Source organism: Grammomys surdaster, unplaced genomic scaffold (assembly GCF_004785775.1).
Source record: "Grammomys surdaster isolate TR1022 unplaced genomic scaffold, NIH_TR_1.0 166, whole genome shotgun sequence".
Taxonomy (NCBI): Eukaryota; Metazoa; Chordata; class Mammalia; order Rodentia; family Muridae; genus Grammomys; species Grammomys surdaster.
This window is the reverse complement of record NW_021604614.1, coordinates 13,783,790-13,800,309: the sequence shown is the minus strand read 5'-3', so window position 1 is coordinate 13,800,309 and position 16,520 is coordinate 13,783,790. Positions and strand designations below refer to the sequence as shown.

The following is a 16,520-nucleotide window of genomic DNA, read 5'->3' as shown; positions in this document are numbered from 1 at the left end:
TCACATGATCAGTGTGCACACATCCTGACTCACACCACCTCACATGAACTCACCTTTCAGAAGCCAGAATTCCACATTCATAGAAACGGGCACACTGTATTTCAAACTACAACTGCTGCCTTCCCAGGGTCTCTGCTCCTTCTCTGTTGTAACGTGGAGACCAGCAGTGATCAAGAAGCCCTGATTCTTTACTTCCGCCTCACCATGAAACTATAGATAACGCGTGCAGCCCTCCCCAGCAGTTATTGGTTGCCTTGCCTGTTGCCTGTACAGTGAGAGCTTGCCTTCAATTGGCTCGTTTCTCATCATTTTCTTTTCAATCAACTGATTGATCTCCGTGTTTACTTCATTGACCTAAAACAGTGTAAAAGTGAAAGATGTTAAAACTCTCGCTGTGACAGTCAGGAGTGGTAGTACATACATGAAACTAAGCACTAGGGAAGCTGAGGTCGGCTTCAGCTACTCAGTGGAACTCTCTCTAAAAAAACAAAACAAAAAAAAAAAACAAGCAACCAATCAAATAACCAGACAACTATACCACCGTCCCCGTGACTATGTGCACTAAGTGACCTCAGTGTGGCAGCAGGCCACGCTCAGTTTGAGTTTATGTAACAGGGAGCCATTACAGAAGGCACCAGGAGCAAAGTCCCAACTACTGTATGAGTGGACTGTTGTGAGCACTTTTAGAAACAACTGAAACTTAATACTATTATACAATTCGATTACTTCTACAGATTGAATCAGAACTGTGTGCATGATCCTGAAGCATCTACAGGAATTATTCTTACATTATTATATGAAAGGTGCTTTCTATAAACCTGAAGTTACCCACACACCTCCGCCGTGACTTACAAGTCACCAGGTAACAATGTGAACCCAGACAGACAGTTCCCAGAGGGACAGGGAGTTCAGGGACCCAGCTGAGAGGTGACATGGGACATGTAAAACCCATTGATAGATGCCATTTACACCGATCATCACCCCTTTCTAAAGCTACAAAACTGAGCAACGTCAGTCTCTCAACAAAGAAAAATAAACAAACAAATAAACAAACCATGACTTGGTATATCCATCCTTCAAAAGTCTGAACCCCCTAACCTGTGACCTTCAATTTAAGTCACATCTGACTTGGATATCCATGTTGTCTAAGTGAGTTAAAACGGCAATATGGTCAGAACTAGACATTTAATTAGAGAGCTTATTAAATAAATTAAAGAATCAGCAAGTAAAAACCTTTCAATCAATTTTCATGAGAACTTTTAAAACTATACAGATGATTAGTGTCTTATTTATAGGGATCAAGATGTTATGATACATTAACATTCAAGGAATCCTGAAGCAAAGTCTAGTCAAAGTACACATGAAAAACTTCAAATATAAAACTGCCCTAGTACACGTAAAAATGATACCATTCTGAAGAATACAGCATTCTAGAATATCCACAAGGACAACTCATCGGCAGAGCTGTCAAACCTTAGCCCAGGCTAGCCCAAGCTGGCTCTAGAGTCAGGAACAGGACACCACAGGAAGAGCACAGGCCCTTGTCCCAGGACAGACATGGCTGAACTAGCAGAAGGCCATCACTTACTTTACACTCGAGTTCAAGAAGGTCAGAGTGGCCCATAGCTGGCTCAGAAACCACTTTTTGTAAAAAATGTAATTCCTTTTTCTTGCTTTCCAATTCTTTTGGAAATTTTTCAGTGACCATATATGAATTAAATTTTATCTCCTCCTCTAGCCTCTTCATTAAACCTTTAAAAGACAAAGTAAATGAAAGTTTAGTCAGTCAGGCGCAACCGAGCAGTGGGGTTCTGTGCTAAAGTTCTCTGTACAGCATCTGTACAGTGCCATACGAGATCACTGAAGTCTTTTCAGGTTAATTAGTATGAATAAAAATCACAATTTACATAACAACATGGAGATGTAGCAAGTGCTATTAGGATCTTTCTAACTTTATAACCTAGCTCCTTAAATGACAAAATATGCACAGATGACAGTTGCAGAAGCAGCTCTATCAGTGTCCTGTTTCACCTTCTCAGTATTTAAGAAGCCAGTGGGCCAAATGAAAACACAAATAAATCTACCCCAAGAATTCTCCTGGAGATGGGCATTTTATTCTTCTCTTCTTTTCCTTCCCTTCCCTTTCCTGTCTTTGTGCGTATGTGTGTGTGCATGTGTATGTGTTATTTTTTTAAGACAGGGTTTCTCTGTATGCCCCTGGCTGTCCTGAAACTCCCTCTGTACACCAAGCTGGCCTTGAACTCACAGAGATCCACCCGCCTCTGCCTCCCCAGTGCTGGGATGAAAGGCGTGCCTGGCTTCTTTTTCTTTTATACATCTCTGCTTCTAATAGTTCATAAACAGTAAGGCATGGTAACGTGCCAGCTTCAGACCAATGCAGACAGCGCTAGAGGTCAACAAGTTCAAATCCGGAAAAGAGAAATAAAAGTGCCCACTTCCATAAATGTTTTAGATTTAGTTGCTTTTAATTTTTTAAGTATTAATTTATAGTAAATATTTTTAAATTTTAATCGTTTTCTTACTTTGGCAGATGTACAACTATACACAGATTTTCAGTGAATAATGGTTTTATTGTAAATTCTCAGCCTGGAGAGATTTACATAGTTTATTTCTGATCTTTCCGTTACACATTTACAAATTCTGGCTTGACTTTTAAAAATGATGAGTTTCTAGCTTAAGTAATCTACGCTTGAAGATTGCATAACAAATCTGGCCCAACGCTTTAAAGTTATTTTTGGTTCTATTGTAAAATTTTAATAATGCAAATTCACAAGTTTTCCATTCATTCTTTCAGCCCCCCACCCCGCCCCTTCTCAGGACCGGAGAGAGGTGGAGAAGGGAAGAGTGCCCTTGGTCCTCTCAGGCACCCATCCATGCACTTTCTCACTGTCTCTACATCCCGCCTTCTTTGTCTTTGTGGGGACCAGCCTTCTCATCTCCAGGTACTTACACACATCCTGTAAGCACAGGTGCATGGAAGCAAAGCCTAAACTGTCTTTTACATGTAAGAATCTACAAACAGTATTTCTATTTTTAATAATTTATTTTTATTTTATGCACACTGGTGTTTTTAGAGCTGTGTGAGGGTGTCAGAGCCCTGAACTGGAGTTACAGACAGTTGTGAACTGCACGTGTGTGCCGGGGCTTCAACCTGGGTCGTCTGGAAGAACAGCCAGTGCTCTTAACCACTGAGCCACCCATCTCTGTGGTCCTAATTACTTTTCTACTTTTTAAAAGGTTTTGAAAACACAAACTAACTCTACAGTGACAAAAAGTAGATCGATGCCTGCCTGAGGAAGAGAACAGGGCCCAAAGAAGGCATCGAAAGGCCACAGAGAACGTTCCAGTGAGAGGCATGTCAGCTATCTTGATTAAAGGCTGATGGCAGTCTGGGGATAGAGCTCAGATGTATGACAGAGTGCCTGCCCAGCATGCATGAGCTGTGAGCAGGGAACCCTAGACCTCAGTTTCTGTCCACTTACAAAGTACATGCATAACATATAAAATCTTATTTTTATCTATATTTTCAGCCAGTTTTCTCACTTGATCTTTCCCTCTTGACTATGGAAAACATTGTGTTCTTTTTATCCGATGTCGATGTCGAGCTTCAGCTCCTAACTCCTACTGTGTAACTGTTTCCTAGAAACTATACATTGAAGCACTGCATTCTGCAGGGAAGCCTCCTAGCCAGGAAGGTAAATAACTCAAAATAGGTTCAGAAAGTTCCTGAAATTGACCAGATTCACAAGGCCCCTCCCTCCTGAAGTAAGCAATAAAGCTGCTGAGAGTTACTCTCAGACTAGTTGTGATGGTTATTCTTGGTTGTCAGCTTCACTACATCTGAAATTAACTAAAACCCAAAATTGGAAAGCACACCTGTGTGCCAAAAGAGGGCATAGGATCCCATTACAGATGGTTGTGAGCCACCATGTGGTTGTTGGGAATTGAACTCAGGACCTCTGGAAGAGAAGACGGTGCTCTTAACCGCTGAGCCATCTCTCCAGCCCTCTATGGGTTTTCTTATAAATAGTACCATAGAATACATGGTCTTTTGTGACTGGCTTCTTACAGTTATTTTTGAGGTTCATTCATACCATAAGCACGTATCAGAACTTCACCCACGTTGGTGGCACAGCAATATTCCATTGTATAAATATACATGTTAGGAACCTGTGGGTTGCTTCAACTCTTTTGCTTATTTAAAATAATGCTACTATGGACATGTATGTTCATGTTTTTGGGTGAACACATTTACATCTCTTAAATATATGCCTAAGATTAGAAATCGTGATTCAGGAGCTGGTGAGAGGCTCGTCAAGTCAAGGTGCTCGGCACCAAGCAGATCTGAGGAGCTCTGGAGCTCACATGAGAGAAGAAAACCAACTTGCGCAAGTTGTCTTCTGAGTGGATACGCATGTGGTAGGTAGTACCTGTGCCCCTCACAAGTAAATGTTAAAAACAAAGGAAAGAATTACAAGTTCAAGTGATAGTCATTATTAGCATTCTGAGGAATGTCTACACTGCTTTTCAAAGCAGCTACTTCCTTTCCATTTCCACAGACACAGGTGAGGACCAATTCCTGCCCATCTTGCAATACCCATGGTTCTCTATGACTCTCATTACCGGTGTCCTGTGCACTGTGCACCATCTATAGGCCCCCATCCCTCCCTCGGCTAGTCACATTGTGATATTTCTCTAACAGAAAACACAGAGAGCTGTGCACCGCTCTTCGCTTGTGTGGCCTCCTTTCTGATGAGCAAGGACACGTTCAGTGCCTGGGACAGGATTAAGAGAGTTGTGATACATCTCGTCACCTGCACAGAGCCACGAAGATGTCCCTCAGCCAGGGACATCCGCATTATTACTCTACAAATCAGGCCATAGAAAACAGTCAGCTTCAAGGTCGGATATTTGATTTTTTTTTTTTTTTCTGAGACAAGGTTTCTCTCTGTAACAGCCCTGGCTGTCCTGGAACTCACTCTGTAGATCAGGCTGCCTCAAACTCACAGAGATCCACCTGCCTCTGCCTCCTGAGTGCTGGTGTGTGCAGGTGTGTGCCGTAATCACCAACCTTGGTTCTTTCTCTTTTTAGCCTTGACATCCATCACTTTACCACACCCATCCTAAGCACACAGGGAAGAGCCTACTTCCATAGTTACATTAATTTCACCATGTGACTGAAAACAGGAGGCAGAAAACTATTTTTGAAAACCCATGGATTTCTTTTTTAAAAAAATCAGGATTCCCTTTGACCAGATGAGAAATGAAATAATGCTCTAAAATGCTGAGACAGTTATTTTGTCTTTTTTTTTTTTTCAGAGCTGAGGACTGAACTCAGGGCCTTGCGCTTGCTAGGCAAGCACTCTGCCACTGAGCTAAATCCCCAACCCTGATGCTGAGACAGGTAACGCTCACCCACCATTTTAGAGCTATCCTGGTGTAAATGACCATTTTCTAATCCTGTGCATCACCCACTTCACTTACTCTCAGGCTTTGCATCCGCTGCCGCGTGCCGCATGCTTTTCAGCTGGTTTTGCACTCTCTGCAATCTCTGCACCGCATGAAACAGCTTTAAACGACAAATCAACTTATTACTTGCACAGTCCAGTGAAACAACGTTTACATAGACAAGCAATGGGGAATAGATGGGATTCCTATGCTGTAGAAGAAACAGGGAAATACTAAGAAAATAACTGCACTAAACCAAAAATGTAACTAGTTTTCTCAATAGATTTTCATGTTATTAATTTAAATTTTTGCCAGGCAGTGGTAGCTCATGCCTTTAATCCCAGCACTTGGGAGGCAGAGGCAGGCGGATCTCTGAGTTCGAGCCTGGTCTACAGAGTGAGTTCTAGGACAGGCAGGGCTACACAGAGAAACCTTGTCTCGGAAAAAGAAATTTAAATTTTTATTTATTTTATTTTGTGTGAGTGAGTGTGCTGGGAACCCAACTCCGATCTTCTGCGAGAGCTGCACGTGTTCTACTAAACCATCATCTCTCAAGCCCCGAATGCAAAATTTAAAAAATGCTTCCGGAACATTTTTCTTTAGTTGCTGTCTAAGTTGGTGATTGAAGAAAAACCTTCAGTTTGGATGTGGTGGCATGTACCTTTAATCCCGGCACTCGGTAGACAGAGGCAGGAGGATCTTTGTGAGTTCAAGGCCAGTTTACATAGTCAGCTCTAAAACAGCAAGGACTACATAGGAAGTTCCTGTCTCAAAATAAATAAAAAATAAAATCAATAGAAAAATTTTCTAAAGAAACTATTCCTTAGAGAGATGCATGCCTTCCCTTGTGAAACATGGTTTTCTTGACCCTGGGGAATGTAAACATTCACAGTAATGCCTCAGCACCAGACCCTGACCTTAAATAACCATCCGAGGCTCAGGGAGTGGAACCCGCCACCGCAGTGAACTGCTGTGCTGCCAAGTCTGCTCCCACAGAGCTAAAGATCTCAGCTGCCAGCTTCAGTCGGCAACTTAGGAAGGACACTGATTCGAAATATATGTTAAGGCTTAAGGCATATTTTTAATAAATTTAAGTAATACTTTAAAGCCAAGTATTTTCTTCTTTAAGGTGAAGTTTCAAAGCATGGCAGTTTGTGACTGTTGGGCCCCCAACTACTCTTACTTAAGAGTTTCTGTGACAATGTCAACAGCAGCAGCACCTGTCAGGCTCTGTGTGACGTGTAAGTGATGTGTTCTGGACTGCGCTTGGCTCAGGCTGCTCCACAGATCCTCCGCCATGCAGCAGTAAGGTTAGCCGCTAAGCATACAGTGTTCACTGGGCGTCCTCCAGCTGAGGCGCTGAGAATGGTCTTTTGTTTCACTGATCACAGGACCCTGCACATTTTATTCCAGTGGAAATAAGTAAATTGCGTCTCAAAATAAGAAGTAAAAAAAGATCTGGGGATACAGTTCTGTTGTAGAATGCTTGTCTACCACATGCCTGAGGGTCAACCCTCAAATACTGAAACACAGGAAGAAAGAAACAGAAAGAAACAAAACAGTAGTCTTGACTGGGGATACAGTTCAATCATACAGTACTGGTATAGCATGAGAAAGGCCCCTGGTTTGATTCCCAGCAAAACACACACACATATACACACTCTCACACTCACACACACACACACACACACACTTATACACATACACACTTACATATATACACACTCACACACAGAGACACACACACCCTCTCATACTCACACACTCACACACATACACACGCACACATATACACACTCACATGCATACACACATTCACACTTACACATACACACACACAGACACACACAGACACACATACACACACTCTCACACACACACACTCATACATTCACACATATACACACTCATACACATTCACACATATACACACACTCACACACATACACACTCACACACATACACACTCACTCTCTCACACACACTCACACAAAACCCATCCTAAAGAAAAAGAGTAGTCTCCCTTCCTAGCCATGGAAGAGCATGTTCTTGTTATTGGCAAAGCTGTCACCATTTCATTGGTACCAGATTCTGACTTGAGCAAGTAACATTCATCCTAAGACCGTTGAATAGTGTGCACGACGCTAAAAAGCTGGGCTTAGTTTCCTAAACTAGTGTTGAAATGTTCCTAGGTAACAGCTGAACTCGATGCTGTTGAAGACAGGAAGACGTGTTAAGGTACTGTAATAGGCTGAGATCTTCCGATCACCTTACAGGGGATCTATGCATCTAAATTTTGACAATGAGTATTTTTGTATCAAATAAAGGATTGTTTTTTTGTGTAAAAAAAAAAAAAAAAGAAAAAGAGTAGGTCCATCATGCTACCAAAGGAAACAAGAAACTGTAAAATTCTCTTTTTTAGTTTGACTTCCAAGAAGAGCTACTTCTGTGGTCCTAAGTATAGACTTCCTGTGGATACCTGATTCTTTTGTTCCTGTTTCTGCTGTGCAAGAAACTCTTCTCTCTCTTTCTCAACTCGAAGCTGTCTTGCTATTTTAAGCATTCGCTGATGATTCTGAACAGTCTCCACCTACAGTAAGAGAATAAGTAGTACATGTTACTGTCACGTTTGAGAAAGGCATTAGCAGGTCATATGACCCCGACATCCACTTATCATTTCCTCTTGGTAAACAGTACTCCCCAGAGAAGACAGCCAAGCTTTCAACTCAGGTCCTTGAAAGTGTTGGGCTACTGCCTGGGAGATCCCTTTCCTTCTGTGTTACTTGAGACCGTTCTCCACTGGACAGCCATGCCTGGATTAATCTTTATGTACATTCCTAAGTCTCTGCCAGTCCTTGGGACTGGGGCTGAGGCAAACAGGGTAATTCATGACTTACTCTCTTCTTCAACCGTTCAACTCTCTTCATGAGCTGGTCTTTTTCCTCCTCCATTGCACTGATATCCTAAAAAACAGTAAAGAGGCTATTACAAACAGAGTCTACAGGATGAGGGGAGGCGTGCCCAGGCCCTGCATCTTCCATCCCATCATAGCCAGAACAGTGAATAACAAAGATCCTCTTTTGATCTGAGGGCATTTTCATTTCCCTCCAGGCTTCTTTATGCAAGAAAAAAAATTTTTTCTTTTTGGCAGCATGGCATTCATCTAGAAAAGTAACTAAAGCAGGTTATAGCACAGCAAGGTAAAGCTGCCAGCCAGCACATTTGTGTTCTGATTCCAAATATGTCTACAGGATTCTTCCAAAATCTTCCATAATGAAATGTGTGCAGGTCTAAATGCATGGACAGCTGCTGACAGCCCATCTGTTCTGTTAAATACCAACCACACATCCTGCCAATTTCCCATCAGAACTATTTTTTAAGGTTATGATGAGGGTTTTTGTTTGTTTGGTTGGTTGGTTTTGTTTTGTTTTGAGAAAGATTCTCCCTAGATAATCCCGACTGTCTTGGAACTCACTATGTAGACCAGGCTGGCCTCAAATTCAAGAGATCCACCTGCCTCTGTCCCCCAAGTGCTAGAATTAAAGGCATGTGCCACCATGTCCTACCCATATGGTATTCCTAAGATGTAAAACTGAAGCCTGATGGTGGTGGTGGTGGCGCACACCTTTAATCCCAGGGCTCGGGAAACAGAGACAGGTGGATCTCTGTAAGTTGGAAGCCATACACACACACACACACACACACACACACACACACACACGGGGGGGGGAGGGAGGGAGGGAGGGAGAGAGAGAGAGAGAGAGAGAGAGAGAGAGAGAGAGAGCGCGCCAGGACTGCACAGAGAAACTCTGTCTTGACAAACATACACACACATGTATGTATATCTGTGTGTGTGTGATGTATATGTGTGACACAGTGTCTATGTGGAGGTCAAAGGACAACTTATGGGACTCAGTTCTCTCTACCATGTAGGTCCCAGGAATTGATCTCAGATTGTCAGACTTGGCACCAAGTGTCCTTACCCAATGAGCCATCTTGTTTGCCACTGTGAATATTTTACTAGAACACCCCATGCAGTGTTCATAGCCTGAGGGGATGCAGGTTTATTTTATGACTTCTTACAGTATTCTTTAACACAGAACTATCAATAATGAGTAAGAGTGACCATTTCCTGAAATCCTACTGCTAATGACCACAAGTGTATATGTTACCTATAGCATTTCTACATGAGCCTTTTGGTTTTGCTTGTTTGTGTCGCTTATTTGTTTAAGATGGAAATTTGTCTGCTTCTCTGTTTCCTACAAACTATTGTAGAACTGATTTAAAAGAAGGTAGTTTAATTTTTTTTCTTTTCAGAGACGTTGACAAAACAATTTTAAAGGTATTTTTTTTTCATTTTAGTTTTTCGAGACAGGGTTTCTCTGTGTAATCCTGGCTGTCCTGGAACTCACTCTGTAGACCAGGCTGGCCTCGAACTCAGAAATCCGCCTGTCTCTGCTTCCCAAGTGCTGGGATCAAAGGTGTGCATTACCACTGCCCAGCAAAGTCAGACTTTTTCTATAAGGATTCTTATTAATGCCAATGAAGGTAAACTTTTAAAGAACCATGTCTGACAATGATTAACTACAATGTAATAAAATGAAAGTTATTAAAATGATACAGAAGACTATTCAATGACATGAGAAAAAGTCATAAAATGACATTGCTTAAAAGAAGCAAATTATATACAGTTCAATTCCAAGGAAAATGTCAACAGCAGGTATCTTGAGAGCGTGTGATTGTGACTGAACTCTTTTTTTATTTCTTATGTCACCATGTTTTCTAAATCTGTTACAGAGAACAGGTTCAAGGATATTTAGTACTAATTAATGAAATGAAAGTCAGACTCAAGATTCTTTCATCTCTGTGAGGCACTCACAGAACACAGGAGATGGACTCCTCCTCTCACTGGTCCTTCTTCTCTGAGAGAGCTGAGCTCCCTTCCATTTGTAATGTTCGACACACTCCTACTGAGGGCCTGCCATACGCCAAGCACCGTGTCAGCACAGGGAATACAATGGTGAAGACTCAAGGACACAGTCCTTGCCTTCTTAGGGCTTCATGCAGTTAGAAAGACAGACATTAAGGCACTTATAAGGGCAATGAATGCCATCACAGGAAGAGAACTAGAGAAAGTGATCTATTTAGGGAGTCAGGGACGGCTTCCCTGAGGAAGAGACTTTGATGTCCCCGATTTAATGAGAATATAAAGATAGCACTCATAACTTAGGAATTCTAAAAATACAAGATTCATGCAAGTCAGAATAGCAAGTCTTTAAGGAACGTACTTAAATGGCTGGGCAGAATGTAAAAATATTATCTGGAGAACATATATTAAAAGCCCTACAATAATTTATGCATGTTAATAAGCAATTCTACATCTAAAAGCTATTATAAAGAAACAAACTCAGCCATGCAAAAGTTGTGTTGATAATCATGGCATTATTTATAATAGCAAAAAAAAAAAAAAGAAGCCAAAGTGTAAACATGATTAATGTACATGCACAACAGAAAATAGATCTGTTCACTGCAATAACAGTGAAAATGCACTCACAATGTAACGATTACAAAGCAGCAGGGGCTGGAGGGATGGTTCAGTGGCTAAGAGCGCATATGCACAAGCTCCGCCCCCAGCCCTCGTTGGGCTGCTCAGAACTGCCTATGACTCCAGCTCTTGGGGCTCCAATGTCCTTCTCTGGACTCTGCAGATACCTGCACTTACATGCACACACTCCCACACACATGTGCACGCAGATGCACACAAAAGCAGTGAGACTCACTGGTGAGACTGTGGGAATGGCTCGTCCGGTAAAGTTCGCCAAGCGAACGAGAGCCAGTTCAGCCCCGCTCTCCAGAGCCTACGGAATGGGCAGGCGTGGCACACACCTGTAATCCCAGCACCAGGAGCTGAAACAGGCGGCTCTCGGAGCTTTGCTGGCCAGACACTCTAACCTAATTAGTGAGCTTCAGGACAACGAGAAACCCTGTCTCTAAGGAGGACCGGATCCTGAGGGAATCCTCTGACCCTCATTTTAAAAAGCAAAATGGATTAATTATGTGTTCTATGTTCTCATATACACACACTGCAAATTTTCTTTTTTTATTCTTTTCTGCATTTTCTATATCATATGAGGAATACACATCAAATAAAGATTCAAAATGAAGTATTTCTAAATCCCTGCTAGTTATCAACATAAAACATTCGCTCAGTGCCCTCATTGATTTCCTCATCAGAGAACGACACAGGGAAGGCTGGGCAAGGCTGAGCGTGCCTCTGATTTCAGTGCTGGGGGTGGAGACAGATGGGTATTGAGAGCTTGCTGTCTAGTCAGACCAGCCTAAGTTTCAGGTTCAACGAGAGATTCTGCCTCAAAAAATAACATACAGAGAAGAGAAAGACTGCAGATGACCTCTAGCTTCTACATGCACACACGTGGATACATATGTCTACACACAAACGCATACACACAACATAGTAAAGGTCCTACCAAAGCCGTCATTTATCTAGATCCCATACAGTTAAAACTCACGCTGAATTAACTAAAATCAAAAAACGCTACACACAGTCTTATTCCGGTCCCAGTAGACATCTCTTACCCTTCTTATCTCTGCTGTGGAGAACCCAGATGTCTTGAGCTGCTCACATTCCTTATGCAGAGCTTTGAAGGCCTCCATCAGCTCTTCGTACTGGAAAGGAAGCCAGTGGTTAGCAGCTGCACCTGCATCCAGCAGTGCCCTCCTCACCGAGCCACCCACCAGCAGTGCCCTCCTCACCGAGCCACCCACAGCCAGCAGTGTCCTCCTCACCGAGCCACCCACAGCCAGCAGTGTCCTCCTCACTGAGCCACCCACTACCTTGCAGCAATCACTTCAGTCCTTAGAGGAACACACTAAAAATATTATTGTGCATGAATGTACTTCTAGGCCCTGGATGGCTGAGACAGGATCATGAATGTGAATTCAGAATGGGCTACCTAGCAAAGCCTTGTCTCAAAACCAAAACAAACCCCTCACATCTTGCCAACTATCTAGTATCTAAAACACAAGGTCTGCTCGGTCTCCTCACTGAACACCTTCTTGCAGTCTACCCTCTGCTATGTCAACCTGGAGCAGTCCACTCTCCCACCTCCAGGTTACCTGTCCTGTGCCCTCTGAGAACATTCATGACATGCTAATCTGAATAACAGATTCATCCCAATAAACAGTGGCATAGATACCACTATCCTAAGCAAAGCCTGCTCTGACTTTCTATCAGAGAGATACCGTTTTATAACAGAAGAGTTGCCTGTCTGGCTCCCTCCAGGAAATAGTGAGAGCCAGGAGGGTAAGAACTGTTCTTGTGCCGGGCGGTGGTGGCACACGCCTTTAATCCCAGCACTTGGGAGGCAGAGGCAGGCGGATCTCTGAGTTCAAGAGTTCGAGGCTAGCCTGGTCTACAGAGTGAGTTCCAGGACAGCCAGGGCCACACAGAGAAACCCTGTCTCGAAAAAACAAAAAACAAAAACAAACAAACAAAAAAGAACTGTTCTTGTTATACAGACCTTCACAGGCCTAGGGCCTACTGTAGGCCATGATCCACACAGGGGTGTGGTATAGAGTATTACAGAGTTAATGAAACTCACCGTCCACAGCTCTTATCCTAACGTTTAAATCAAGGGCACTGTAAGGTCGGAAAGTGTAGCTCGGAGGGAGAACACGTGCTTAGCATGCCTACGATCTGGTCAACCTCTAGGACCACACACACCACAGTGGTTTTTTTTTAATGACAATACCAGAAAATCAGTATCTGTGACTGATAATATGCTATAATCTACAAAGCAGATTCTAAAGCTTTTTCACTGAGAAAGACAACATACAGTTTTTATTAGTGTTTTTGCTAAATGTCTCTTTTTAGATACACAGACCTCTTGGTCATGCTTATTACCTTTACCCTCTTAATTAGCTGAGCATATTAAAAGGTACCGTTAATAAACTGCCTCTAGAGGGTTATTTACATTATCAAATACTTATCAAACATAGATTCAAAATACAGTCTTTTACAATCCCTGCTAGTCATCTATGTAATATGTATGGGGTGGGAGGGGCAGACACACCCACACTCACACGTCCCTGTCTCCGGTATCATATAAATGCCTACTATGGCACTGACCTGTGTACCTATATACCTGCAGCATTAAGATACCAACACTAGCTGGAGAGACGCCTCAGCGGTTTAAGAGCACTGGCTGTTCTTCCAGAGGTCCTGAGTTCAATTCCCATCAGCCACATGGTGGCTCACAACCATCCGTAATGAGATTCGATGCCCTCTTCTGGTGTGTCTGAAGACAGGGACAGTGTACTCATATACTTACATTAAATAAAAAAAATTTTAAAAACAAAATAAAAATACTAACTATAGTTTTAGTGCCACCTTTAACAATACACAGATGAAAAATAAAAGCCTTCAGTTCATTATTTTGGTTCAGTCCAATCACCATACAGAAGCTACTGTACCAAATCTTGGAGGAAAACCAAGATGGACATTATAAACCTGACACCTGTCTCCATGGACCTCATAGTCTACTGGAAAAGACAGAATGATAAATTTTGTAACAAACTGACCCAATTCAACCTAACTACTATGAAGTAAAAGTATAAAAAACTAAAATTCTTTGAAACCCACTCTGGTTATTCTGTTTTTACAGTCTTTGGTCAGCCAAGTACTTTGTGACATGAGGACCCAGGACCCAGAGCAGCTGAATAACCATGAGTTTAAAGACCTGAGGTCAGAATCCAATGCTGATGAGAAAAATACATTGCAACTTCAAACTTCCCATACTTCCTCTGCCCTGAGAGACTGGAGGCCTGGCTCAGCTACAGGGGCTCACAGCTGGCCAGAGGTAGCATGAGCAGCTGTCATTTGTCCTGGTGTAGTTATGATGTGGTCGGTTTCTCTCTTAATTGGATGGCAAACTACTGATCAGCACAGCGCCCTGAGATCTCAAGCCTAGGAGCCCATCGACCCAGAATTACTAAGCACAGAAAGTATTTGAACATCTCATTTCCTGTTCATAGTCCTAGTACTAAACAGTATTTGTGGGTCAAAAAAATCATAGTTTTGGACCCGACACCGGCTAACCATGAGCTGATACTGTTTTCCCTTCTGGTATCACTTGGAACTCTAAAATAACAAAGAGTGACTAACATTGGAGCAGCTTTGACCATTACTGTGTACCTGTTTATTGGTGTCAGCCACGGTTTCATCCTGAAGAAACTCACTTGGTACCTCCAGTTTTATTAAAAAACGAGCTAAATATGCCCTTTTCTTTAGTTCATTACTCCGCTGAAGAAGCCAGTGGAGCACTGGGTAGATCACAGGTTTGCTTCCGATCACCAAGCCCTGACGGAAGGTGCTCCTAAAATGAAAACACACCCACAGATGCTTATCAGCACAGCTGGGAAAGACAGCCTTTACTCAGAGTGTGATTTACAGGGTCCTTACTGCTTTATATAGATAGCTACTTTTAACATACGGATACAAGGGTATTGTGGTCTTTTATTAGTCAGAAAATCGGACCCTCAGTGTAGCACTAAAGTATCAAAGAAGTTGTGTTGAAACCATTAGTCGGCAGAGTTAACCTTAATACTTTATTGGCTGGGCAATATTTAAGTTGTTTTGGTTTCTTTTTTCTTTTCTTTTTTTAATATTTATTTATTTATTTATTTGATATGAATACACTGTAGCTTCAGACACACCAGAAGAGGGCATCAGATCCCATTACAGATGGCTGTGAGCCACCATGTGGTTGCTGGGAATTGAACTCAGGACCTCTGGAAGAGCAGTCCGTGCTCTTAACCGCTGAGCCATCTCTCCAGCCCTGTTGTTTTGGTTTCTTAAGATTGATTTTTATTTATGTCCATGTGTATATTTGTCTAAGCATATAGCTGGTGTGTGTATAAGTATATGCTGTGTGTGTGTGTGTGTGTGTGTTTATGCCCTGAGAGGCCAGAAGAGAGCATATGATCCCTAGAGCTGAAGTTGTAGGTGGTTGTGAGCCACCAAACTCAGGTCCTCTGGAGGAGCAGCAAACGGCATTAACTGCTGGGCCATTCCTCCAGCCCCAGAGCTGTTTTTATGTAATGACACAAGTCATAAAATGGTATTTGCCCGACCACTTGCAAGAGGGGAAGAACTGACCCACTTAAGACTTTTATGTAACAAAACTACATTAGAAGGATTAAAACTGTTGTTTTTCAAATTCTGTGATGCTCTAAGGCCATCAGATGAGGGAGGACCAGGTGTCACCCAAAAAGATCAACTGTGTCATCTGGAGGTCTGGGCTTGAAAGCATGGCTGTAGGACAGCATGGTGTGTGAGCGGGTCCTTACATGTCTGTGGCGTTTCCCGGAGGTTTGTACTTAAGGATGCCAAGAAGGTTCAGCATCCGCTTGGCTGTCTGCTCGGGCATCTCCTCTCTGATGTCAACATCTTGCTAACAAACAAAGAAGTTGAAACATGTTATCCCTGTATGTTTAACAAAGAAAGATATTTAAATTCATGGACAAGTTTGTTCTGCTAGAGCACCCCACAAACAATGGTCTCTTCATGAAACAGATTCTGAGTCAGATCAGGATTCACATTTTTAATGTCAACCTTCAAAGGTTTCCAATGGGAACGTGAATAAAACTCATGAACTAACTTGCAATATAATAAAACCTTTTATGAAATGCATCTTTATTCCAGGACCAAATCTATTTGTGTCTAGAAGTAGAGAATAATGTCTAAGTAAGTAGGTAATTGAGGGGCCAGCGAAATGGCTCACTGGGCAAAAATGGGTCTGCCACCAAGTCTGGGAAGCCCATTTGATCACAGGGATCCACATGGTAGAAGAAACTGATGCCTGCAAGTTGTCCTCTGCCCTCCACATAGGTCTGATAGCATGGACACACCCACCACAAATGCACACAGCATGTACATGTCCACCACACATGCACACAGCAAGGATATGCTCCACATATGGATATAGCATGTATACACCCACCACACATGCACACAGCATGTACACACCCAC

At 42.5% G+C, this 16,520-nt stretch overlaps 1 protein-coding gene and 1 pseudogene across 2 annotated transcripts in view; one reads left to right on the top strand and one right to left on the bottom strand.

Annotated features, from left to right (window-relative positions):
• The window catches only part of Ift81 (intraflagellar transport 81), a 65,567-nt gene that overhangs the window by 45,248 nt on the left and 3,799 nt on the right, over positions 1-16,520 (bottom strand). For both annotated transcript variants that reach the window (XM_028766180.1, XM_028766179.1), the window contains exons 3-10: positions 15,838-15,941; positions 14,684-14,864; positions 12,067-12,156; positions 8,367-8,432; positions 7,949-8,059; positions 5,506-5,590; positions 1,589-1,752; positions 259-354 (exon numbers count right to left, since the gene is read on the bottom strand). In XM_028766180.1, the coding sequence (XP_028622013.1) occupies positions 259-354; positions 1,589-1,752; positions 5,506-5,590; positions 7,949-8,059; positions 8,367-8,432; positions 12,067-12,156; positions 14,684-14,864; positions 15,838-15,941 (897 nt within the window). The remainder of the gene's footprint in view (positions 1-258; positions 355-1,588; positions 1,753-5,505; positions 5,591-7,948; positions 8,060-8,366; positions 8,433-12,066; positions 12,157-14,683; positions 14,865-15,837; positions 15,942-16,520) is intronic.
• Positions 7,464-7,582, top strand: LOC114620205 (annotated as a pseudogene).